A 27,215-nucleotide genomic window follows, 5' to 3' on the forward strand; every position below is an offset into this window, starting at 1 on the left:
TTTTGAAGATACTCTCTTTTTATTTCAAAACATGGGAATAACTCAAACTTTGAGCCTCAAGGACCAAAACATATTTGAACCAAATGTTCAGAAGATGAGCCAGGCCACCATTTTCGGCAGCAAGCTTCCCATGGACAGGTGGATATTAGAGAATGATGCCCACGACATGGCTAAAGCTATAGCACACCCACAAATAGATTCGTACTTGGTTGTCTAATTTGCATGCCTGAATATAAAGCATTCTCCATGCCACTAGTACATATATGCCTTTTTCAAAGTCAGTGCAGGATCCATATTTGTGCAGGTCTTTAAAAGTCTGCTCCCTTACAACATGTTAACATAATTTATCTGAGAGAGCCTCAAGATGACAATCCTTTAAGCCACTTTTACTTCCCCAAAGTCATTTCTGAATAATAATGATGGCTATCAGGAGTTCCAGCATCACATAGGAGAATCTGTTTGTTAGTGATTTTAATGTCAGTTAGCTGGCTGTGAATGAACCTGGCTAAACATATCCACATGCTTGGTGCCTGGAATTTGAAATTGGTAACCTTTAGCAACAATGGCAACCTTAGACCAAATGACAAGATAAAAAAAAAAAAAGAAGAAGAAGAAGAAAAAAAAAAGCCAGAGGATGTCCCAGAAAGAATTGGGCTTTCCTGCTTTCCAAAGCAAATGCTTCCCTAATCTGCACCAAACAGTGACAGCCTGACCCACTCTTGCATGGGGGCCTACTTTTCCCACTAATGCTGAATTGTTGGAAACCCAAACAGCATTCAGCGCCAAGGGGGAAATTGCCTGAATCTGAAAAGGAACCAAAAGAAATTGTACCAGGGAAAGGAGATGGGAATGGAAAACAAGTTCCCAGAGTATCTCTGTCAACAAGCATGTAGAGTCTTTATTACTAGAATACGCAGAATCCCGTGGGAATTGCTACATATTTTTTTTTTTTTGCCTTAACTCTTCCCTTGCCAGTCCTTCCCTGGCTGGTTGAACTGTTTCAGCGAGGGGGAGGGACTGTCCCATCCAGAAGCCACTCAACAGCAGGCCTCAGGAGCTGCACTCCTCGCAGTGACAGGAGAGGATGTACCGGTAGGTGGCCGTGAGTCGCATGCCCCCAGAGCAGCGCAGCCTCAGTGCCTTCAGTTTGGACGTCTGGGGCCGGCAGCAGTGACAGGAGGAACGGAAGGGCTGCTTGAGGACAGTGCTGAAGGAGACCAAGGGCTCGGAGCGTGACGCCTGGCTGCAGTGCCCCTCGCACCGGGCCAGGAGTACCATCTGGGGAGAGAAAAGAAGTGGTTACCGCCACTGGGGAAACCCAAACTTTAGCCAGGTCCCACAGCATCCTTTAAAAGGCCCTAACACTCCTGGCTGGATGAGTTCCTGCTGGAGAAGACCAGTGGCTCTCGACCCTGGTCACACATTGGAATCACCTGGCAAATTTGCTTTTATTTTATTTTTTCCCTAATTTTAAAGTTTACTTTCAAAATGTAAATGTCTCTCAATATTTAACAGGTAAAGAAAATATGATATCGGTTTATTTTATGTGGTTGTTATATTTTATATTTATTTTCCAAGTAATACAGCTTAAGAATATTTATACACCTACTTTTAAGTCCACAGTTTAGCACTCTTATTTGTATGGCTTTAAAAGTTAGAGCACAAGATCTTTACAGTAAGGATTGGGGAAAAAAGATTCATTCAAAATGAAGCCTGATATAATATAAACATGTTTTTCTCTGTACTTTATTTTAAATACATTAATTTTTAAATGATGCTCATCTTTTTTTTTCATCTGGTGGTAAAATACGAGTGCAAATTTTTATCAAGATAAAGTTTACCACAGATATAAATGAATTTTTCCAGTTGAAAATGGCCCTTCAGCTGCCATTAAATGAAATTTCCCAACTCAAGTGAAAAAGAATTGGTAGCTGTCATTATAAGCAAAAATATAAAGTACTATAGCATCACCTACATTGCTGCAAATTTGCTTTTCAAATGTCAACACCCAGGCCCCATCTCGGACCAAGTGAATTAAAATCCTTTGGAGTTGAGCCCAGGCTTTCGTGGTTTTCCAAGCTCTTTAGGTGATTCCAAAGTGCGCTGAGGGTTTAGAACCACTGGACACGGCCCACCACCACGATGTGCAAATAAAAACCAAAGAACAAAAGAAATTTCTACTGACAGGTGGTAGTCTACCGTTGGACCCATGCCAGTTCTATTAGTCTGAAAATGTAGAAAGTCATTCCAAATTGCCATCAGGGGGTAAATAAAGAATGACTACAGAGAAAAGGAATTTGCTACGTGCAGAGAATTACTAAAGAAAAGGAATATGGTTTCTGAAGAAGAAAAAGAGGATAACTAAGTGATATTTAGGAAGAAATATTCTGGGCACCACAACTTGAAACAAGAGAGTGAAATAGAAAAAGGGTATGTTTTGGGACCTGGAATCACACTTCTGGGCTTATACACTGAAGGATCCTGAGATTTGTGCAACTGAGCTTTCAGTCATTTAGGGCAAATACTAGGATGCATTCCTTCTGGCCACCTCCATTTCCAAATGTAGGTCAGGATGATAATAAAGCTTGGGTTGAAGTAGCAGAGGTTGCATGTTCTTTATAGTGGCTCTTAATGTGGCTTTAGTAAACAGATCCTTTGAGGATCTGGTGCGAACTACCAAAGTTACCCCCCAGACAGTGGACATAAACACACACTTTATATTTTGCGTATAGATTAAAGGGATGGAGCAGAGGCTCATTTATGCATCCCATACATAAATGGTTTCTTGGGAGTGGCAGTCATGAGGGGGGTAGGGTGGGCAGCTTGATTCATTAAGCTATACAACCCTATACATTGAGGCACAGAAGGTGGGGGAAACCTGAGGTTATTGGTGTATGTTCATGTGGGAGGGTCTTGCTTGGTGAGCTTCATATTAAGTGATAGAGAAAAAGTTGCCCTATAATTCCAGAACCCACAACAAGAACATAAAAAGTAGAACTACTCAAATAAAAGATTAAAAGATACATAAATATGCATGAAACTGTTTGACATTTACCTCATGGTATTTTAGGAATTAGCAATTATTATTGAGACTCACCAGCTATTAAGTCTGATATCATCCTATAGGACAGAATTTAGTGCCCAAGAATTAGAAGAAGGAAATGGCCTGCCCACCTTTCCAAAAGGAAGAGAAGATGACTTCTGGTAATTATAGACCATTAACATCATTATCTGAAAAGATGCTGGGATGAATCCAGCAATCTCTTAACAACCAACAAGACAATATGAGATATTAGGAAACGACTAGCAGGGCTTGGTGAAGAATAAGTTGGACTAGGCCTACTGATTTATTTTCTCTGAGTGGCCCCAGAGGCAGGGAGAAAATGGCAGCTGTAAGTCATTTTGATTTTATTAAAGCTTCAATTCTATCCTGCCTGCCCTTCACATTGATGCGGAAAACAGACGTGATCTGAAATGGGTTTTGAGCGATTTTGCCATAGGTCTATATTACACAGGCCAGTTCTTGGTGCCCGCCCCATCTCTCTAATGAGAGAGAGAGTTCGAGGTCTTCCCAGTCCCTTCTCACCCTTGCTAGTATGTGGGAATAGTTCCTTGACATCTCACTTTGGAGTGATGTTAAATTTGCTCATCTCTAATGTGGATTATCTATTAGGCAGATTAAGCAGTTCTTCAAAGAATCACCTCCCCAAATGGAGTCTTTAGAGATTCAGTTTCAGTCTGGATGGGTATAGCTAACCTGTGCCAACAGACTTCATTCAGAAGGGCAGAGACATGGCAGTGCATCGTACCCAAATGATACACGTACAGGTGAACCAAATGCTGACCTTGAATGACCAGGCAACTCGCACTGTCCATAATATGACCAAGTCAGCAACCTAGGGCCATTTGTAGAACTAACCTAATAGTGATTTCACTAAAAGTCTTCAAGGTCTCAAGCTCTGCCTTCAGTTCATCCTGAAGGACAAGGACTCCAGCACTGAAGACTCTGGGGCCACCTCCAACGGGTCCCTCTTCCTCAGGAGCTGGACTTTCTGGGCAAGGAGAATGCAGAGACATGTACAATAAACACCTTCAGTGGCTGCCACCAGCCTTCAGAATAAAATCCAAAATCCTGAACAGGCATTAAGGCCCTCCATGACCTGGATTTCACATATCTTTCCAATCTCACTAACAACTGTTCTCATTCTCATCACCCACTCTCTATTTGGATCAAGCTTAATTACTTAGGAGTCCATGGAACTGCCCTGAATTTCCCTGCCTCTTGCCTTTGCCTTTCCTCTCTCAGGAATGTCCTTTTCTCCTGGCTGAACTCAATGAAATACCAACTATCCTCCATTACCAAATTCAAATGCCCTCTCCTCCAAGAAGACACCATGAAATGATTATCTGGCCCTTGACGTTCTCAACATACACGCAAATCCACTCTCTGGGAGATTCCCAGTACAGTTGACCCTTGAATAACATGGGAAGTCAAGGGCACCAACCTTCTGTGTATTCCAAATCTGCATATAATTTACACTTGCCCGTCCCTATCTGCGGTTCCACATCCGAGGATTCAACCAGCCACAGATCGTGTACTGTGGTAATATTTCCTATTGAAAAAAAATCCGCATGTAAGTGGACCCGTGCGATTCAAAGCCATGTTGTTCAAAGTTCAACTGTATATAGATTCCACCTCTATCTAGCCCTGTTTTGTGTGTGTGTGTTACAGGAGTCAAGCAGGGAGTTTGGAAGACAAAGATCCATGAATGAGTGTCGTTAGGAATGGAAGATATAAATACCTGCTTCCCAGATTCACTCTTTTTTAAAAAAATGTATCCATACATATATATGAATCATTTTTAAAATTAATTAATTAATTTATTTATCTTTGGCTGCGTTGGGTCTTTGTTGCTGCACACGGGCTTTCTCTAGTTGGGACGAGCGGGGGCTACTCTTCATTGCGGTGCGTGGGATTCTCACTGCAGTGGCTTCTCTTGTTGCGGAGCGCGGGCTCTAGGCACGCAGGCTCAGTAGTCGTGGCTCGTGGGCTCTAGAGCACAGGCTCAGTAGTTGTGGCACAAGGGCTTAAGTTGCTCCACGGCATGTGGGATCTTCCTGGAGCAGGGGTCGAACCAGTGTCCCCTGCATCGGCAGGTGGACTCCCAACCACTGCGCCACCAGGGAAGTCCCCAGATTCACTCTAGCTATTCACATTTTAGTCTTGGCCACGCCTCACCTGTATTACAGATTTAATGAACAACTTCTGACCTCTTCCAGACCAGAGCTTCTCAAAGTGTAATGTGCATGTAAGTCAGACTGTGCTTGACTAGTTCTGAGTGAGGCCAGAGATTCTGCGTTTCTCGTAAGATTCTGGTTGATGGTACTGCTGTGCTAACATCCACACTTTGAGCAGCAAGGCTCTGGACCCGTTAAAGTTTGAGAGGCTCCGCTCTAGATGCATCACTAGATAGTGATCATTTCGCTAATAATAATGATGGCAGCTAACATTTACTGAGTGCTTACAACATTTAATCTCAGTTAATTCTCATAACAATCCTATGTGAAAGGTACTATTATTATCTGTACTGTTATGACAGATGAGGAAACTGAGGCTTTAGAGAATTTGAGTAAATTGCCCAAACTCACGTATCTGGTAAAACGCAACGCTGAAATCAAACCCAGATCTGTCTAAAACCAAAGCCCTGGTCTAAGCCACTATAATATCCCGCTTCCTGATATTAAGACGCTTTCCTGCGGCGTGTGCCAACTCACACCCTACTCTAATGTTCTTTGACCTGCCTCTGGGAGTTGTAACCATATCATAACCACACAAGTCTGACCTTTTTCTTATGGGCTTGTTGGGACACGTCATCACCACCTCCAAACTTAAGCAGAGCTGAATCTTCTATGGACCATGGCAGTCCTAAATAATATCTCCTCCACTGTCAAGACCCTCGCCCGTTGCTCCGTCCCCCAGGGATTTGAGGACTCCCAGGGATTCCCAGCAGTTCATCGGATGATACCACATACTCTCTAACTCCTTGACCAATTCATCCTTCAGTTCAATGAAACTTTGACACCTTCAGACATCTGTTCACCTGCCATAACACATTGGCCCCCAGTTTATGGTCAACGCACATTCCTCATACGTGGGTGACTTGGCTGTATTTTAACTGCTCTGCATTTTGTGCTGTGCTTAACTGCTCTTAATGAAGAGCATACACACTACTCCACTATCAAATCAAGAAATGAATTTTTTTGGACAAAGAACCCACATGGAGCTGCACCACTAGAAGAGTGTGTTCTCAATAGGCGGTTATTGCTTACACAAACTTCTATTGACTTTTCACGGCTCAGGTGGGTGACACATACATGTTATCTGCTTTTGGTCCAGTTTAATTTTTGCTATCTTATGTTCCCCCCCAACAACTCTCTTGATGCTAGGAAGCTAGGCAACTTCTCCAGCAGCCCCTTTGTATCCCCCCAACCTTGGAGTCACTTGGCTCCAGCTGGATGTGATACCTAGTTCCTTCTAATATGAACAGAGCTGCTGGGTTCAGGGTATTTGCTCAAGGATAGACTCTTTCGCGTTCAATCTGATTTCCATGTGCTGAGGCTAAGAGTAATGGAAGGTCCTTGGGTAATAATTAAGGAATAGTAACGATGATGCTATGTAACATGTATTGGACGTTTACTAGGCTCCAGGCACTGTGCCAAGCCCTTCACAGGCAAGTTAATACTTAACAACTGTTTCAAAAGGTAAACTCTCCCCACTTTACAAATTAAGAAATTCAAAGGCAGAGGTTAAGTTACCAGCCTGAAGTCACATAGCTGTACGATGGAGGGCCAGGATTCTGAACCGAGACAGCAGATTCCTGAGCTCTCTCTCTGAACCACGGTGCTATACTATTAGGCCACGAGAGTCAGCCTTTCAAGCCTTCGAGTTTCATAAGATGCTAAAGTCAGTCAAGGGCAAGTTCAGGCTACACTGTGAGGGTTGTAGCCAGCTGTGATTCCTGGGTCCAGACCAAGGACTGCACCCGGAGACCTCAGGCTCCTGCTGTCTCTGGTGACCTACCACAGTTCTTAGACAGTTAGGCCTTTTGCTGCAATACACAACTGTCTTCTGAGTGAGAGAAAATCCAAACACAGATGGTTTTCATCACCCCTTGTTGAAAGACTTGCCATCTCCAAAGCCACTTTCCTTTCCTGTCACGTGGGGCCCCTGTGAATTCCTGGCTCAGGCCATGGTCTCCATCAATATCAGAATAAAGACCCACCTGTCCCATCCTAGAACAGAGTTTTGGCTATGGTACCTCAATCGAGTGAGAAACATATTTTGCCTTTTTCTCAACAGTGAATACTGTGCACCCCTTATTCCATGGCACCCCTTGAAGCAACCCCCCCTTTCTCCTCAGGAGCATGAGTCACCTCTGCTTCTCCCATTCCTCACTTCCCCAGCACCCTCAATAAATGACTGTTCAGCTCATCTCCAGAGAGCCAGGTCAACCTCCAGCTAGAATCCGGTCCCTTCACTCTGGTTACAACTCAAACTGACCCGAAGAGACCTTTTCACACAGAATGCTTCCCTTCCCTGTCTCCTCCATTTACTTGTAAGCATTATGAGGGCAAAAACGTAGTCTGTGTTTTCTTCTACGTTTGTGCCTCAACTGCCCACCACGGTATACATTTGTTCCTTTTTTAAAAAATACCAAGTCGGGCTTCCCTGGTGGCGCAGTGGTTGAGGGTCCGCCTGCCGATGCAGGGGACGCGGGTTCGTGCCGCGGTCCGGGAAGATCCCACGTGCCGCGGAGCGGCTGGGCCCGTGAGCCATGGCCGCTGAGCCTGCGCGTCCGGAGCCTGTGCTCCGCAACGGGAGAGGCCACAGCAGTGAGAGGCCCGCGTACCGCAAAAAAAAAAAAAAAAAATCAAGTCATATCTGCCCACTAGTCAACTGTGTTATAAACTCGATACTCCCGACTCCCCTTGTTTCTTCTACCATGCTGTGAGCTTCTGGGGCAGATGGCTTGAGGATCCTAAGCAGCCCCTCTCAACCCTGAGGCTCAGCCCTGTGCCTGACAGGTCCCCTCTCCTCAGGGAATTTCCCCAGGCTTTGTGCCCCGACCCCTCTTCCTCCTTCTCTTTTGGGGCCACCCCGCTAGCTGCTCATGTGGCCCTTCGGGGTTCAGACAACCGTATGCCTTGGCTCTTCGCTCTCCTGGCTCGGGGCCACCCTCTCCTACTTCTCACCCAACTCAGACTTCACAGGCCTGCCCAGCTGGCTCGCTTTCCCAGTCTCGGTTCCTGAAAACCCCTCCTTGGCCTGAATCCAGAATGCACCCCCTCCCATCCCTCCGCTCACGTGGGAAGGGAGGTCAGACGGCAGGATCTGTTTCTCTCTGACTTTGATCCCCCCTTTTAGCACCCAGCACAGTGGCTTACATTTACTTTGCCCTCCTGCGTGCTCCCCCAGCCCTGCCAGGTTTCTGTGTTTAACAAGAACCTCAGTGAGGTTCATTTTCCTAATCCTTTAAGGCTATAGGAGATCCCAATAGTTATTGAGGTTTCAGTGGTTGACTAAAATAGAAAAGTGAGTCTAAACACCTGTCCACTTTATAACTTCATCATCAAGATCATACTATCATCTATTAATGTCTATTATATGCCGAACACCAGGCCGGATGCGTTACAAATATTATCACCAATACCCATACCCACACTTTTAGGGAGACAGCATTAGCTCCATTTCACATGGGAAGAAACTGAGGCACTAAAGAATGACTACACTTCCCCCTAAGTCACCCATTTGACCAACTGTGGAGCTGGAATTTGAAACCAGGTCTCTCTCACTTCAAAGCCTGGGATCTCAGTTCCCTTGAAGATTCCCCAGATATCTCATTTCCACTAACCACTGACTCTTTGCTTGTTTGCTTTACCACCTTTACTAAAAAATTCAGTGAAGATTGTCAATGAAGCTGCCACTCTTCAATCTTTTGTACCCACTCCTAGGAGGTGTTACCAATGAAAGCCACCAGGCTCATCCTACTCTGTGGCCGCACTGACCTCCTTCGTGGACCACTGTGGCCAGTCTTTTCTGCCTGACTCCATCTCAGCACTTTCCTGAATTGCTGGGAGATGGGAGAAAGGTCCCCGGGTCTGGCCAGATGCAAGTTCAGATAGTCTCATGGAAGGCTCCCAGAAAAGCTTTCACTACTATTTTTATTTTTCTACAAAGATTGCTGAGTGTAAATCATCATTTTCAACAGACTGGAAGTTGAGCCTGGACTTCTAAATAGTGGCTCCCATTTGCAGCAACATGAATGGACCTAGAGATTATCATATTGAGTGATGTAAGTCAGAAAGAGAAAGACAAATATCATATGATATCACTTATATGTGGAATCTTAAATACGACAAATGAACACATCTACGAAAACAGGAACAGACTCAGATATAAGAACAGACTTGTGGTAGCCAAGGGGGAGGGGCTTGGGGGAGGGAAGGATTGGGAGTTTGGGGTTAGCAGATGCAAACTATTATGTATAGAATGGATAAACAACAAGGTCCTACTGTATAGCACAGGGAACTATATTCAACATCCTGTGACAAACCATAGTGGAAAAGAATATCTATCTATCTATCTATCTATCTATATAGATATATATATCTGAGTCACTTTGCCATACAGAAGAAATTAACACAACATTGTAAATCAACTATACTTCAATAAAATTTTTTAAAAATCATAATAGAAAATAAATGATGGCCCCTACATTCTAGTTGCGTTCCTCCAATAGGAAGAGCCAAGTGAAAGACTAATGAATTGAATGAAATGAATGAAATATGAATTGAAAGATGCATGCTCTGAGGCAGACATTGCCACTCCTGGGCTAAATGACATCGAACAATCTACTTAATTCTTCTTTCAGGTTTCAGTTTTCCTTACCAATAAAACGGGAATGAAAACGCTTTCCATCACAGGTTTGTCAGCAACGATTAGATCATATAGTATGAGGTGCCTGACACCTATTAGGTGTTCAAGCAGATGCTCTCCCTTCCCTGAGCCTGGGTCACATTCTCCCCTTTATCTGTCTTCCCGAGACCAGACACTGGATAAATGGGAGTCAGGAAGCATTAACAACTGACGGGCAAACAGTAGTAAATAATGGGCTTTGAACCTCACGTTGAGGGGAGAAGTTTTGCAGGGAGGAAAAATCTACCCTAGTCTCCTCTTTGCAAAAACCCCCATTGGTTGTTTTTGAGACACAGGCTGCATGTTTTATATCCCAAGTCCGTAAAGATGAACAATTTTTCTAAGTGAAACCCATTAGAGAGAAAACCAGCCTGAGTCCGTGAGAGTTAAGAATTATAGAATATCTCAAAATGAAAACCAGTTTTTGTTCCCGGATACATAGAGAAAATCTAATCCAGAAAAGGTCTGGGTAGTTGAGATTCTGCCAGGCATATTTTATGGCCAAGGAAGAAAGGTTTATAATTGCAAGCACCATTTACATAAAACTATTGCTATATTTGGGATAGTTTGGGATGTTTGAAAACAGATCGTTCCCATGAAATTACAAACATTTCTCTACAATCACAATTTTGCTCTATTTATCATGGTATTCTGGAAGAAACAGAGGTGAACAAAGGTAAACTAAAGTCTGTTTGTAGGACTCATGCTCAAGCACTGTGAGTTTGTTGGGTTTGAGTTAAGGCTATATCTTCTTTGACCTTTCCTTAACTAATGTGATAATTGCTAAGGCGCTCCTCCATCTTTTCATCAAATCTTTCCAGATTGTTCTTTAGTTTTCAGAGATGCTCCAATTTTCCTGTTCCTTCCTATCATCACATGAACACTTTCTTTGAAATAATTTTATTTCCTTTCTTTTTTAAACATTTTATTTATTTTTGGCCAGGCCGCACGGCATGTGGGGTATTAGTTCCCCGACCAGGGATCAAACCCGTGCCCCCTGCACTCGAAGTGAAGTGTGGAGTCTTTTTTTCTTTTTTTTTGAAGTGAGGAGTCTTAACCACTGGGCCGCCAGGGAAGTGCCTGAAATAATTTTTTTTTTTTTTTTGGTGGTACGTGGGCCTCTCACTGTCGTGGCCTCTCCGGTTGCGGAGCACAGGCTCCGGACGCGCAGGCTCAGCGGCCATGGCTCATGGGCCCAGCCGCTCCGCGGCATGTGGGATCTTCCCGGACCGGGGCACGAACCGGCGTCCCCTGCATCGGCAGGCGGACTCTCAACCACTGCGCCACCAGGGAAGCCTGAAATAATTTTATTTCCTTTCTTTTTTTAAAGAATCATGATTATGGAGGACAACTCAGCAGAAGGAGAAATCATCCGTGGAATAAGAAACACTATATATGAGTGCTCTCTATAGGGGGAGTGGAGGAGAAACTAATAATTGCTCTAGTCAACCTTACCTCAGGCCTACAGTTTCTGAGCAATCAGTTGGAAAAACATGTCCTATCTTTTTTTCTCAATTTGTTTTATATTTTTTCCTAAGAAGGGATTGCAGGCTTGCAAAAATTTATCTATTTACACTTTTTTTTTTTTTTTTTTTTGGTTCGACAAGTACAAATAAGAGCCAGGAAGTTTGGGTTAAAGTGAGTTAACCCAAATTCTGATCTCCCAAAACTAAAACAAGCCATCATCATTGAGCTATAATCAGAGAAGTTATGGAAATTTTAAAGGCAGACAGAAGTCGTAATGTTTTTAAATGGAGGGTAGAGCCATTAACTTATATGGTCTCAAGTTTAGTGGTTGATATTACCAAAACTTCTTAATTATACTGGTAATTTAAAAAAATACTTGCCATATGAGAATATTTAAGTGGTTTTAGTCTCAGGACTGGAAGTGAAAATCTCTGAGGTTGGGCTAAACAAATTCTTATTTACCAAATGTGGGCAAATTTCATTCGTGTGACTGGGGGCAGTGAGAGTCGTGAGAAGTCTGCTTCTGAGTCTCTTTTTCCCTACTGTGTGCCTCCCTTCTGGGTGGTCCAGGTGGCGGGCCACTCTTGGTGGCCTTTGAAGTATAGTATTCCTTCATACACCCCGTCTCAACACTGAGACATCACTTTTGCCTGTGCCAAAAGACACACAACCTACTGCAGACAAGAATGACGTGGATATCAAGGTAAAAATGATAACTTATCAAAATGCCATTTCTGTTTTGAAACCATTTTAACATAAACATGGCAGGTAGAGAAAGGCATGGACCAGGAAACACTTTGAAGAGCGCCCCCCCACCCCCGCAAGAAGTACGTTTTACTGCTCAATCATATTTCTTGTATTTCCTTCCCCTTTATTGCTGGTGGCGATAGAAAGAGTTACGATAATCTGTAGACGCCATTTTCTTTCTTGAAAAAGGACACCACTGCTCATCATTTTCACAGCCAGGGACGAAACACACCCTTCCAACCTTGTGCCTAGCAACAATTTTATTGTGAGAAACTTCCAGCCTTTCTTAGTGACTTTGAGAAGCTGGCTGGGTGTGTACATGGTCAATTAGGCAGCTTTACTGACAGAAGTTCAAAGCACGGTGGGAAACCCTAAAAGGATGATTCTCTGGCAAGCCCTGTGGGTCAGCCATATAGTTCTCTGTCCCTTGTCAAAGGAATAGGGCTTCTCTCCTGTTTCTGGGAGTAAGGCTACTCTCACAGAGATCTCGAGCTTACCTTGGAGCTACACTTGTACAACGGGTGACTGATAGAATCGACATAGTGGTGCCTCATGCAGCGTCGAGGATCGGAGTCCATCATGAATGAGCTGTCTGTTTTGCTGTCTGTATCTCCCATCAGCGCCAGCAGGGAGAGCATAGAAAAGGATGCAGCTAGTACATGATTTCTCATTGTTGTAAGGGAAAACTTCTCAAGAGGAACAGCAGAGGGAGGCAAAGGACTAAAAATTGGAAATGCCTTCACCTCCTAGGCTCCAGTTCCTTTCAAGGAAAGGGCAGGATCTGGTTGGAGCTTTCTGGTTGTCATCGTCCTTTGTATGCCGGAGTTTCGTCTTACTGTTTGCACTCGCAATCCATCATCACTGTATCTGATGCACAGCTGGAATGAAAACAGAAATTATTTTCCCCAGAAACGTTTACCCAGAAAAACTAATGGAACCCTGGAGGTATTGAGTAGAATTTTTCCATGTCATTTTGAGTGGAGAGTATTGGTTTCTAGAGTGTCATTAGCATAAGCTATCATCCATTTCACACCCCTCCCCCATAGATTATGGTACATATTTATAATCATTTGGAGGTGTACACAGTGGCTTAATGGAAGCATTTGTTGACTTTAATTGCTGGAGGATAGTTTGACCCCATAGTCAAGTGGTTCTGGCCAGAGCATAACTCGATTGGGTGCTTTCATCCTTATCCCTGGCTGGTGGGGACGAGAGGGTCTATTCAGTAAGCTTTGATGTCAATGTCAGCTTACAGGGCTAGAGAGAAGGCAGGTCAGCACTAACAAGCACACGCCACGTCCCACAGGAAGGAAGTACATTTTCCACGTCCAAGTCCAACCCACCCATCCACCTAGTTTTCCACTTCTATGCTCTGGGCTTATCCTGTTTTTGTGTGAAGCCCCGTGCCACCCAGCACCAATGATAAGCTGCATCGGAAATACACATTATGCTAACTGGCCTCCAGCGCGGTTAAGGCAACACATGTGTATTTGCCAACAGACTCACGCATTTCTGAAGAGCCTTTGTAGCCCAAGCACACGTATAATTTGAAAAAGTAAGTGGTTGCTGGAGCAGAGACATCATTAAAGTGGGATCATGCCATATCTGACATTTGCCTTGTTCTTTTAAGCATATACCTCTTGGACAAAGGACTTGGGTCCAGAATCTCCTCCAATCACCTCACTAACCCCACCCCACAAGGCATGGCCAACACTATCACACCAGCGAACAGAGAGCATCAGAAATATTTTCAAACATTTAGGAAAATTGGGGGACTTGACGTTACATCTAAAGCAAAAGGAACACAATAATTAAACCTTCAGAAAAACTTTCAAAGTTATTTCAGATAAAAGTTTGATTATTTTGCTTCATAGTACAACCTTTTTTTAAGCTTGCTACGCATGGACAGTCTGAATAAACAGAGCAAAGCACTGATAAGATGAAGAAGTTCAAGTCCCTATAAGTCAATTAGTTTTACTCTAATATAGTGGCCCCAGACCCCCTTAACCTCAGTTTAGCTGTCTTGCGAGTGTGGGGCAGGGGACCCCAGGAGGAAAAGGGTGTGTGACACGGGGCTGTTTCAGAGTGAAGCATCCCTGGCAATGGCAAAACTTCAGCATGTGTGTTTCAGGGAAGCCCTGTAAATTGCAGGAAGAGCAGGGAACAGTAATGAGGGGACCCACCTGGACTCTAGCACTTCCTTTAATTAGCTGGGGGACCTTGTACAGGTCATTGAAGCTGTTCCGGCCCCAGTTTCCTCATCTGTAGAATAGGGGGGTGGGAAAAATGGTGTCCGCAACCCTCTCTTGCTCCAAAAGGCCAACATTTTAGATACTTATGGATTCAGTTACTGCCATGTCCGTATGCAGAAGATAGTCCTACAGTTGAGGACACCATATTTTCATGCACCTTTGCACCACTGTCCTTTATGTACGTGCTAATGGCAATATTTCATTAAAATTGATCAAACCTGTGCCTAAAGCTCCAAATCAGCAAAGGATGCAGAAGAGCATTTTTGTTTTCCTTTCAGCTGCATATTCTAGGTTTTCTTCTGCACATTACGTTGAACCTCAGCAAGGCTTCAGCTCAAAGAGCCAGAGCTTTCTTGGGTTCCATGTTCAGGGGCTGCAATATTGCTGACCATTTCCTGAGTTTCAATATGACTGTATTTTCCCAAATGGTTAACCGTCTCTTTGACGCCTTAATTAGTCTCCGAAAGAGAATTTATTAGATTTCTCCTTTCACCATTCCAGTTCACAGATATTTCACCCAGGAGTCAATGGCAAGAGGATGAAGGGGAAAAGCAGACATTCCAGTCCTGACCTTCCCTCTCCACTGCCAGCAACTTCTTTTAGGAGCCATGGCCAGGGGGTATGGTTAAATGAGCAAAGCAAATGAAAGAAAAGCATGCATGGCATGATGGTAAAAACAAGCAATGACATTGACAACAAAACCCTATATACGTGTATGTATGGTTGTATGTGTTGGCATTTGCATTTATTCCACAGAAAAGGAAGTATAATCGGCCCTCAAATGTAGAAGATGGGCACCCTCACTCATCTAAGAGAAATGAAAATTAAAGAACTTTGAGACACTTTGCTCAACCAGTCAGAACTCTGATCATGTACCCTGTTGGCAAGGCTCTGGGAAAACAGGCCTATTTTGGAGAAAGTACAGTAAAAATTGGTACAAATTCCGTAGAAGCCAATTTGGCAATATCTATTAAAATTGAAAATCTGTATAATTTAGACCCAGCAATTTCACTTCGGAGAACTACCTTACATGTGAGATCACACAAGCATATGGTTATTCACTACAGCATTGGTTGTCATGGCATAAAATTGGAAACAGCACAAAATTTCCATTAGTAGGGGACTGGTTAAATATATTACACAACGTTCGTACAGTCGAATACTAGGCAACTCTATAAAGAAGAATGCAGAAGCTCTACTGATTTGTGTTAAAACAAGGAGGGATAAGAATATATATTTGTGTTAATTTGTATTTACATAGAGAAGCTCTGGAAGGATACTCAAGAAACCGTACAGTTAGTTACCTGTGGGAGTTGGAGGACAGGCATGGGAGAAAGACTTTTCGCTGTATAACTTTTTTTAATTTGTAGATGTCTGAACTTGGGAATGTATTGCCTGTCCAGAATTTCATTAAAAAATAATACTTTCTCTTTTCAAATCAAAGCTTGGCTTAAAAATAGTAATTAAGTTAATGGATGTTTAAAGTTTGTGCCAGTTTGAGTATTTTAATAGTATTAAACTTTTATTCCTTATAAATATGGGAAGACATGCTAGTCTCTTAGTCAAATAGTCTTCCAGGTGGACCATTTTGTTCTTGTGCACTACTGCCACCTAGTAGCAATGTTCTGAATTGCAAGCACAGTTAAAATTTTTTTTTTCCTGAAAGGTGAATAAAATAATTTTGCAAGCAAATGTTATGACATTTATACTGATAAAGAGCTAGTTAATGTCACACAGAATGTAACTTTATTATCTGATTTTCTCTTTAAAGATGATAAGCTGAACCCAGAAGTAGTGATAAAGTATGAAAGAATGACAGAAGAAATATTGCTTCACCACTAATAAGAAATAGATTTTTCATTTCAACACGCTCATAAAGCATGATACTTTTTGTTCAGTTGTTATATTAAACTCTGAAATGAGAATGCCAGCAACAGTGTAAATATGCCACAGAAATCACAGAACCCTCGAAGCATAAAGGTATGATCCTTGCAACATAACACTGAGATTTTTGCCTTGTGTTCAAATTGAATGAACCAACACTGTTGTGTTGAAGAAGAAATGAACAGAATGCTCAAGAAAAAGAGTGATGTTAATTAAGTCAAGTTGCCTTAACATTGTGTTGGTCCAGATGTGCACAGGAGAGGCTGTGCAGAGTGCCCAGGGAAGCACTCACAAAGGGGAAAATCAAGAATGAAGGAAGTTTTCATCACTCGAGATCCCCATTTTATGGCAGCCTAGGGGTATCTACATCTGCCTTGTAGGAGCTTCTGTCATTTTCCTCAAAATTCAATTAATTCTAACTTGCTTTAATTTTGTGAAAGCCATGTAGCATAAAAATCAAATGCTGCCTATCAAGACTTAGAACCTCAGCCCAGCCAGCATGGATTGAGTGAGAAAGCGACTCTCTTGTTGAACTCAGTAGACCTGGGCTGCTCCGTGCTCTGGGGACAGTCTCTGAGACATGGACTTGGCCGATGTACAGAGCCCACATTCTAATAGCTCCAATGTGGAGCCTCTGCTGGAGGAGAGGCACGTAGGCTGGCGTGCCCGACTTTGGAGCTACCCTCCAAACGATACCAGTGGAAAAGAACAACTGGTGCCCAGATTTCCCCACCTGTCATTCTCAGCGAAATAATATAGCAGAGCTTACAGCAGACCCAGCCTCCTGGGTGAGAGATGGTGTTGTATCTACAGATCAGCTCACTCTTGGGCTGACCTTCTGCCTGGCAAAGGGTAAAGTGCTGGTTTCACACAAGTTATTCCAGCAACTGGCTAAGACAAGTGGCATGTACCAAGAGTGGCCTTATTCTCGCCCTGCTTGCCAGACAAGGGAGGGCCGTGCTCAGTGTCCGTATTTCCCCCGGGGGCTGTTTTCAGTATAATACATGCAGGTATTACCTCCCGTGGCTTCTTCTACAAATATATATTTAACATATATTCACTGAGCACCTACTATGTGTCTCCTTTTGCTCTAACAGATGAGACTCAAGGGTCAGGGGAAAAAATAAGTCCTATTCTAGTTCCCTCTTCCAGCTCACTGCATCCACAAGCAAAGAGTCTTGTCCCGCTGTTTTCCTGGGCAATTTTTTTAGACACGCCGATGAACTCATTTAACATCTAATTCATATGCAACATCCTTTGCTTCATTCTAAGAAGATCGAGTTAAGCAGATGAAATATAGTGACTTTGGAATGACATCAGTGTGCCAGACAGAATTATTTGATATTTACTATCATTTAAAACAATCATATCAGGCATGAGTAAGGTAAAAATGGCAGAACATAAAGCCTCTCTCAAAGGAATTGCAAAAAAAAAAAAAAATCAGAGATTTAAATGTAAAAGAAAGCTTGCCACTAGATAACACTTCATACTGGGATTAGAAAAGCAAGAAACTCAAAGTCTCATCAGAGAGTGTGAGGTGCTAAGTAGCCCCTTCCCAGGAACTCAAAGAATTCCAACTGGAACTAGTCAACTAGATGCCTTGGAGAATAAGTCAGATGCCTCTTCCGAAGGCACTTAATTTATAAACTGTAAGCAGCCTGTTGGATTTTATAAAGCATCCCATGTGCTCAATGAATGGTTTTTGATATTATTCCTATCTGGCAGCACATCAGTAGTAGCCAAGAAGCCAAGCCTGGGCTGCCCCAGAGGCAGCCGTCCTGACAACACACACTGCCAGCCCTCCAGCCTGCCAGCCCCTGGTATCTCCAAGGATGGGCAGCCACAAGGTCAGTGGGGAAGGAGCAGCTCCTGCCCTTGTCATCTCATGGTGTCTGTTCTACAATTAGAGGTGGCAGAGCATAGGAGGCAATGCCTGCCCGCATAGAGCCATCTTAGGAGAAGGAGGACGTCCTTGGGATTAAACAACTGTTCTCCAGTCTGGGATGGTCTGTTTTCTCCCAGCCTGCATTACTAGGCAGACATGGCCAAACTCAGTGGTGATGGTGATGGAGGAAGAAAAGAGATGGGAGAAGCAAAAGGGAAGGAGAAATAGAGCCCAGGGAAGAAGCAATAAATCACAAGCCTGGGGTAAAGAAGGGTGTGAAAAAGAAGGACTGGGAATAGAAGTAATTTCTGGCCAACTGTCAAGTGGCCCTATCTGTGTGTGTGTCCATGGATTGAATAGTTTTACTGTCTGGGGCAAGACTGGTGTGGGAGGACTGGACCTAGAGTCTGACTGAAACTTCAAATCCTGATTTTTTTCAGGAAATCCAGAGAAACCTCTCATTGTGATCCAAACTCCCACTTCCCTACAGGTTTCATCTCTTCCTCCCCAACCCATTTCTAGCCTGTGTTCCATGTGCCGGTGTTTTGCATTCATTTGCCAGAAACATTGGATAACTATTCCACAACCTTCTGAAACCAGAAGAGCATCCTACTGCTGTCTGCTCTGGTGGAAGGAAGGCTGATCTGAGGAGCCACAGCTCTGAGCCCTCCCTTCCCGTCATTGGCTGTGTGATCTTGAGCAAGTCACTTGCCTTCTCTGGACTCAGTTTTCTCATTCACAAAACGTACGGATTGTTCAAGATGTTTCTATGGTTCTATCCATTTCCAACATTCTCTAACTCTACCCAAGCTTCTCAGAGTACTCGCCTGCTTTGGGGCTACATGTTCCCCGAAGAAATACTACACAAAGAGTTCCTTGTTTACTCAAGAAGTTAATGATCACAGAAAAGTCCAAACAAGTTCTAATGTGGTGCCTAAGCCCCTTAATGAGGCTGTATTGGTGGCCCGAAATAAAAATAACCCGTCATAACCAGTTGACTTGGTGTTTGAATGTACCAAATATGGTTTATAAATTAATAACATGTTAATAATAGGAAGCAGTTAGCGAGGATACTTAACCAGTTCTTATTTCTCTTAAAGCTGTCGTAAAATTTGTAGTGTTTCTTTCCAGTCTCCACCAAATGGGGAGAGGAGAAAGCGAATAGTAGTCAATCATGGTAGAATTAAACTTCTTTCAATTGGTGATGATGAGGATATAAGCTGAGTTCAACCCTCTTGCACCTTTCCTATGAATGACCCTTATTCCTAACAGATTGAGCCACAGATCCTCATGCCCTAGTGGGGCCATTTATGATGCTCTGGTTCAGGATAGAAGAGGAAGATTGGTTAGGAGAGTTTTCTTCTCTGCAGATGTGGTTAAGAGCAAGGCAGTCCGTTAGTAAAGCATCTATGGAACCTCTGTGCTAGGGTACCTGAAGCTCTAGGCTGGGACTTGGGTCGAAAAGAGTTGCCCATTGGGTGCGGGTCTTGTTTCCTGTGCTGGGCTTCTGCAGGCTTCTACAGTTTCTACGGAAAGACTCATTCTGAGTTCTTAACAGTTGACATAACTGACTTTTAGAGAACAAACCTTGCATAAATTGGAAATGCCCGAGCCTGATTACCCATGTGTCGAGAAGCAGGATACGGCTGAAGTCTTTTCCTCTGGGGGTTTGGATTATTTCTGTAAATCTACCACTCCACTAAAAGCTGTGACTGATACGGCGATAAGCTGTCAGAAGAGGCTTAGGGGTGGGCATTCTGGGGTGCCAAAAATCAACAATAGCCCTAAACATGGAGTACCCTTCCATCCTTTCATCAATAATAGGGAGAGAGAAAGCCACAAAAGAGGTAACAGAAGAAGGATTATTTTTATGTTTCAAATCTGCCACTGCCCTTTCAATGATTTCAAATAGCAAAATTCCAGAAAGGGAAGGTTCCCTTCATTTCACCCACTGCCTCCCAGGAAGGGGGTTTCACATGAGGAATGAGAAACGCTCTACCATTTACGTTGTGTAAGACCCTTTGGAAGGAAAGCAGGAAAGTTCTGAGACAGCCAACCCAGGGCACTTGGTCTCACCAACACATGAAGGTACACTCTCCCTGTGGAAAAGAAAAGGTGCCCTGGTGTTCTGGGGACCCTGGTGCTGAGTTAATTTGACACTTGCTCTGCCACTGGACTGCTGGCCGTGGTATGGCCTTAGGAGAAGGCAGATAACCAATGTTAGCTCAGGGTACAAGCTCCCTTTTACCCTGGAGCCAAATGAGCATGTTGGCTTTTCTTCAAAGTGTCCAACAAAGTGTTTCCAAAGCTGCGTGTGAATCTCCTTACCCACACTTTGGAATGATGGGTAGTGATCTCACCTAACAGCTGTAGAGCCCTTAGTTAGAAATTGGGCATAAACAATAGAGCAACTCAGTATTTCCACTCCCCATTCAATTTGCCTTTTCTGCCCAATGATGGGACTTGAATACTGGATTCAATCCTGTGGCAATTTGGAAGCAGCACTTGTGGACACAGACTCATGTCAAAGGGGCAACGTTAAAGCATGGGGAACTCTACTCAATGTTCTGTAATAACCTATATGGAAAAAGAATCTGAAAAAGAATGGATACATATATACATATATGTATATGTATAACTGATTCACTTTGCTGTACACCTGAAACTAACACAACATTGTAAATTAACTTATACTCCAATACAAATTTTTAAAAAAATAAGCCAATCACATAAAAATATGTTTCCCTTATTGCTAATCACTATGAATTTATTGGGCTTTTGCTTTTCTGTTCGTATTCTGCTTTGCTTAAACCATACACACTCTGGCTACGTCTTTTGATTGCCAGTTTCCCTGTGACACTTCCATTCTGCTGCCTTTGGATTTCAAACCTCAACAGAAAAATTTTAATTCTGAAAAAAAGTCATTTTCCATAATTTGGGGGGGGAAATCACAGAACTATATGAAGTCCTTGAATATTGCCTTGCGCTTTAAAGAAAAATTGGACATTAAGAACTGGATTTCTTGGACTCTTCACATACATATTAAGAATGTGTGTGCCTACATTTCACTTAGAGTTAAGGAAGGGGGATATTTTCTTCACTGTAGGAGTTGATCTCCTTTTCGAATGTCAAGTAAAGAAGGCAACTTCAGAGTTCAAACCCCTCTTCCTGGGAGGGAGTAGGTGAAATTAAGGGAAGCTCCCCTTTCTGAAATTGTGCTATTTGAAAATCTCCAGTGGCAGACTTTAAACATCAGAAATAATCCTTCCTCCTTCTCTTTGCTTCTCCATGGCCTGCTCTTTGCCTGTTTTTATTCCCTATTGATGGAAGGATGGGAGGAGACTCCATCTTTAGGGCTATTGTTGGTTGGTGGCACTGCAGAAGGGTCGCCCCTGAGAATTTTCTGACACCTCATCAACTTTCTTGAATGTATTAACCTGTTGCCCTTTCATTTTTAAAGAATCTGGCAATGGGTTGGATCACAGCTTAAAAGAAAAAGTTGGGATTGAGCCCGGCCTTGGAGGAGAGAAAATGGTATGAAAAAATTCTTAGCTTTTGTAGAAGAACAAAGAGAAAAACATATCTACTGCAAATCTTATAGAACTGAGTTTAAAGCTATAGTCCATGTTCACGTGCAGATTTGGACATGAGGGTGAAATGGACTCTGATTGGATGAATTCCTGATTCTAAGCATGAGGGATATATTGCCTCCTAAAGTTACCCATTCTTTGCATTTTCTGAGTCAGTAGTCTTTCTAACAAGAAAGTAGTTGTCCCAGACTGTGAACCCCATCCAGGGTGTTACATTCTGACTATTGAAAATGGGTCTGGGGGTGTGATTATAGGCTCACCCATCAGACTCTGAGACCCTCTGATGAGGGGGACAGTAAGCGCGAATGGCACCAAGCAAGCTATTGCCAGACACACAAGAAGAAAGCTTTGCAGATGTGAGAGCATCTGGCATCAGAAAGAATGCCATCGGCGCAATCTTCCTCAAAAACTCAAATGTGTGGGTGTGTGAATTTGCAGCACGCAACCTGCGCAGCCAAGCCAGTCCCTGCCTCGCCCACCCCGCTGGACATGCACAGGGGTTTCAGCAGGATTCGCCAGCCTTTGTTTTCTCCTGGACGCAAACATAGAAGTTTATGGTTGCTGATCTGAAGGGTGAGGAGTGGGTACTACCAGCTGGAATGTTGCCACTGGCAGGGGCAGACAGGAAAATAGGAAGGCTCTTAATGTCCTCCCAAAGAAAACCTTTGATGGACAAAAGAGTGGTTGTATTTTTACCCTCTCTCTTCATGCTGCCAGGCGTCTTTAAATAGATTCTCTAGCCTAGGGACTTGTATGGAATAATTCATATTAAAACCCAAGAAGTGGCAGAGGAGGGGAGTTGGTTCTTTCTTCTCTTTCTTTTCTTTCCTTTCTTTTTTTCCCCCTTCTTGTCAAGCTAACAGGAAAAGACTCATTTTAATTCAGCTGTGTTCAATTTTTCCTTTTGGGTCTTTTAATGAACTTTAGCTAATTTGGAAAAGACTACCAAAACCCCCAGGAAAAGAAAAGGACTAGGGACCTGTACTGTAGAGTGCTCCGTAATACGTTTTGGTCCCGAGGACATGTGCAGCATCTTTTAAGGATGCTGCACACAGGGGGTGACATGAAGCTCTTAAATGGGAATGTCTAATTGAGAAGTCCAGTTCCTCCATTTGCAACTCATAAACCGATCTGTTGTTCTGCTGTTAAAAGAAAGAAAAAAAAAGAAAAAAATCCTCTCCATCTCCCCAGCCCCATGCTGGGTTCGGTTCAACCCAGGATCCATTTCTCCCCTCTCCCTTTCACAAAACGGGTTTCATAAAGACATTCAGGCCCGCGCTAGCCAAATTAAAAGTCCCGTCTGTCCTTCTTTTTCCTTGGGAAGGGAAGGATGTGGGAAGGACAGAGAAAGGGGGCAGGGCGGGGCCCAAGGATCCAGGGAGCTTGGTTTCAAGTCACTTGTCTCTCTCCCTGAAACAGAGAATAACCACATTTCTCTTAATGTAGGCCGAAGTGCATCCAGGCGTTCCCATAGCACTCCCACCCCCGGCCCTTTGCCGGAGATGTGCGGGTCACTGTGATGGTATGTTTGTCCCTGCCAACCCGGTTCACTCCAGCCCTACTCCCAGCAGCCTAAAGGGCAGCCTGAGCCATGAGGCTGCTCCTCTCTGCGAGTGGGTTCAGGCTCGGGGCGCTCCAAAAAGACCCCCGATCCTATCAGCCCGGCAGAGCTGCTGCCAAGAATGACATCCTGGGAATACTATGGAGATGGGGAGACCTCATGGGCTGTTGTCCCCAGATGGAACAGGACCCAGGCTGTCTGGAAAACAGGCAGAGCAAAGAGCGAGCTCACAATGGAAGGAGCTCAGGCGAGGGGAAAAGGGGGCGGGGTGGGAGTGGTGGAGAGCAAAAGCAAAGAAAAGCCACATGCCACCCAGGAAGATTCCAGGGAGGGCGGGAGGAGGTGGTGGAGGAAGCACTTGCAGGAAACAAGTACCCAGACATGGCACTGCCAGTCTAGCTGGATTCTTTTCTGAATTAGATTATGCGAAAGAAAGAGGGGAAATATATAGCCCGCCAGCTGTTCAAAGGCTTACAACCTTGCTTTTATTGTCCGGGTAAGCTGGTGAGGTGGGGCACCAGAGGAATTCCAAACATACCATCCCAGAGAAATTTTAATATGTTCCACAGTGTCATACACGAAGAGGAAATGACAGCTGATCACAGCCAGGGCAGGCCACAGCAATCTGGGCCTCGGAGCTCACCCACCCTCCCACGGCCCAGCTTCCCTCTTCTGCTTTAGCCCTTCTCCGTTCTGCCACCTGCCGTCCCATCCCTCCTGCTTCCACTGGCTCAGGCAGGGGGCCCCGGGCAAAGTCGCCTTAGCTGACTGTCATGGGAGGAGGTGAGGATGGCCTGGAAGGCCGCTGGCCAAGAAGCTGAGGGCTGGCTAGGGTGAGTCAGGCCCCCCAGGGAGTCAGAGGCATTTTAATCCAACCACAGGGGATTATCTGCTGATAAGGACCAAATCAAGGACTCTGGTGATGCTGTCTTCAGGGTATTTCCCCCCAGTAACCTATCCGAGGCAGAAAACACAAGATCGGATTATTTGAAAGCGACACTGTTAGTGGCTCTGACGGAGACTTGGGTTTGGGGAACAACTTCTGGCAACTCCTTCCCAGGGACCTCTTGAATTTAGGCCAGGCCCAGAGGTCACTGGTTTCGATCCTGGGGGTGGGACAAGTAAGTGGTGGGAGATAGTGACTGCATCTTCCTCCATGCATGTTTCTCATTCAATGATTCATCAAGTGGCCCTGATGTCAGTTGCTGAGTAGGTGACTCACAGCCATCCCCGATACAGACAGCACGTGGTCCTTTCCAAAGGGGGCTCAAGGGAGCAGAGGAAGGATAAACCGCCCCATTTCTAGGCTTCTCCTACCCAGGAAGGGAAGATCCAGGCTCTGCCAGCTGTGAGTGACGTGTCCCCAGGATCCGGTGATAAAGGCCTGAGGGGAACCCCTTTATCATAAGTGGAAAGAAAACCCACCGATAAGCGACAATCATTTCCAGTAAATCTGGGTACCAGCAGATATTTGAAATAGTTCTTTCTAACAAGGAGCTCATTGACCAGTTTACCCACTGGCCAAGTCCATTTCTGTTCCAAAATCTAACTGGAGATGGCATACAGACTGAGAATTAGGGCGCAGGACAATGTCTCATTCACCTTTGCATCCATCAGGACTAGCATAAGTTATTGAAAGAATGATGGCATGAATAATTAACCAATAAGAATAAGAGTGCTTGAATTGTGAGTTCTGAAAATACAGTAAAAATTGCTAGCCACCACTGGTGGCTATAATTCCGAGAAACTCGCCACATTTTTCAAGGGCCGAGGAAAACAAATGAGTTGGAAATTGTTAAATGTATTGAAAAATGATTTATTTTCCCCTTGACAGTGTCACTGGAACATGAATTAAGATTGAAAACTCCACAGGCGTGTTTCCATCTGTGGGTGTCAGCTGCTTGGTACATGGTCATCAAGAAGGCTTCAGCCAGCACTCCTTTTACCTGAACTAAATGTATTTTAAAGTAAATGATGCAAAACATTGCATTTTGTGCTCAGACCCTCTCATATAAAGGTCTGAATCATAGTTTAAGAAAACTGTTTTGGTTCGGCTAAATGCTTTGTTAACAGCAGTAGTTTCAAATTGTATGGCAATAGAATCCATGCTATCTTTTCAGGCTTTCTCAAATAGATAATGACTATCCCAAGGTTGTAAGTTACCTCATTCAAAAGCCAGACTCTCATTCAACAATGCTTGTTAGGTTAGTTACTAGAGAAAATCAGAGGAGTTCCCCCATAAACCAAGTTCCCGTTCCACGATGAATATTGGTCTCTAGGAACCTAAACGTTTACTTTCAGAAGCCAGACTGGTAAGGAAAAAAAAGGGGGGGGGCAGGTATTTGCATTTGGTCGAAACAATTGAGAAGCATCTTGTAGTCCCCACTGCATTCGATAGACACCTAGAGCCAGCTCTGCATTTTAGGCATCTCTACATTTTCAAATGCACCTGGTATTTAATGTTATGTGTTGGAGCAATTTGCCAATGCCGGCTCCTTGTAATTAAAATACACTAATATCATACATGAAAAGAGACATGTTTCACAGCATCCATATCTGCTATTCATGACAGTTACAGAGCATAGAACGCGGGACTCCCATCTTGCCAAATAGCTTCCTTTTCTGCACCTGAATCTCAGCAGAGAAGGGAGTCTACCTCTTTCTTGCAGGTTTATCTCAGCTCCTCGATTACAATGAGCCTCAGTTACAGGGTGTTCTGAGTCATTAACATTCTGTACACAGTCAAACTTCCCGTCCCCCAAGAAAGAGTTATGCCCAGGCCTCCTACAGCCCAATTGTTCATTTAAAGAGAGAACTTGTATTCAGGAGCTTGCAAGAACCCTCCGAATATTCCTCAGGTGTTTGTAGGAATCATTCCTACAGGTCCTGGTCCCTGTGCTGGTTGGGAGCATCCTTTCCCAGTCACTGCTTGGACTGGGTAGCATCGGTCGGCTGCAGGGACAAGCTGATTACTAAAAATAACCCTTTGCAATAAGGCCAAGGCAAACAGCATGCATTTCCTCGGACTTTTTGCCCAATCAAAATCCTATAGTAAATCCATCCTCCCCTCTCCCCGGCGCTCCTGACTGCATCTATGGAATTGAAGATGTTGCAAGTTGAGAGAAAGGTGCAAAGGAACAGGATTCTTGTAAAGCGTGACACAGAAAGCTAGAAATAAATGTTGCCTATTGTTTGAAGTCATTCTAAGCACTCCGGCAGAGCCCTGGCAGGAGATCAGCAGCATACATAAGTAGTAATAAAAGTAAACAGTGCGCTTTTAAACTTGCAGTCTTGCCCGCGTTCATAGTGCCCCCGTTTTAAGAGGGATGAGGGCGGCGGGGAAGATACTGGGGCTCCAGGAATCCATGTCGGCGAGTAGCTGCTTCTCAATCTCCTTTCACGGGGTCAAATATAAGAACCATTACAAAGTTACATCTAACTACGCAGAGTTTGAAAATCCAATCTCTTTCAGTCAAACCCAAAGAGATTTTCCAGCCTCTCTGTGAGGCTCCCCTGTCCTGTCACCGACTTCAAAGACCCGTTCATTTACAAAACACAATGCTAGCCCACTACAGATTAATGCAAATTCAATTAATGCAAATTTAAGTGGTATTTAAAGGTTGTCTCTTTGTCTGAGAGGAGGATGAAATGCTCCTTTTGGAAAGAAGTAATTTCCTAGGCAAGCCGTCAGCGCTGTTTTCCTGCTTACCTTGGGGGAAAACGCAGGGCTCCTTTCTCCCCAGACTTTTCTGAGAGCTAGAAAGAGGTCCTGTTACTTCCAAATGCTTTTGTTCTTCTGTCCCTCTGTCACATGGCTTGCCTTTTATATTTGCAACACACAAAAGTTAGGACT

The 27,215-nt window shown here is 43.9% G+C and overlaps 1 protein-coding gene across 1 annotated transcript; it reads right to left on the bottom strand.

Annotated features, from left to right (window-relative positions):
- Window positions 1-27,215, bottom strand: NDP (norrin cystine knot growth factor NDP). Its single transcript, XM_032620095.1, has 3 exons — window positions 27,072-27,215; window positions 12,688-13,068; window positions 1-1,278 (listed from the first exon to the last, which is right to left on the bottom strand). Exons 2-3 carry the CDS (start codon window positions 12,859-12,861, stop codon window positions 1,051-1,053), a joined length of 402 nt encoding a protein of 133 aa, XP_032475986.1. The 5' UTR covers window positions 12,862-13,068; window positions 27,072-27,215; the 3' UTR covers window positions 1-1,050.

This window comes from Phocoena sinus, chromosome X, assembly GCF_008692025.1.
Source record: "Phocoena sinus isolate mPhoSin1 chromosome X, mPhoSin1.pri, whole genome shotgun sequence".
Classification (NCBI taxonomy): Eukaryota; Metazoa; Chordata; class Mammalia; order Artiodactyla; family Phocoenidae; genus Phocoena; species Phocoena sinus.

Bases quoted from the DNA above. Each gene is read 5' to 3' on its own strand.
- NDP (XM_032620095.1), bottom strand. From the start codon at position 12,861: ATGAGAAATCATGTACTAGCTGCATCCTTTTCTATGCTCTCCCTGCTG. The intron at 1,279-12,687 runs GTAAGCTCGAGA...TTCTCTCCCCAG, and splicing joins TGTACAAGTGTAGCTCCAAG to ATGGTACTCCTGGCCCGGTG.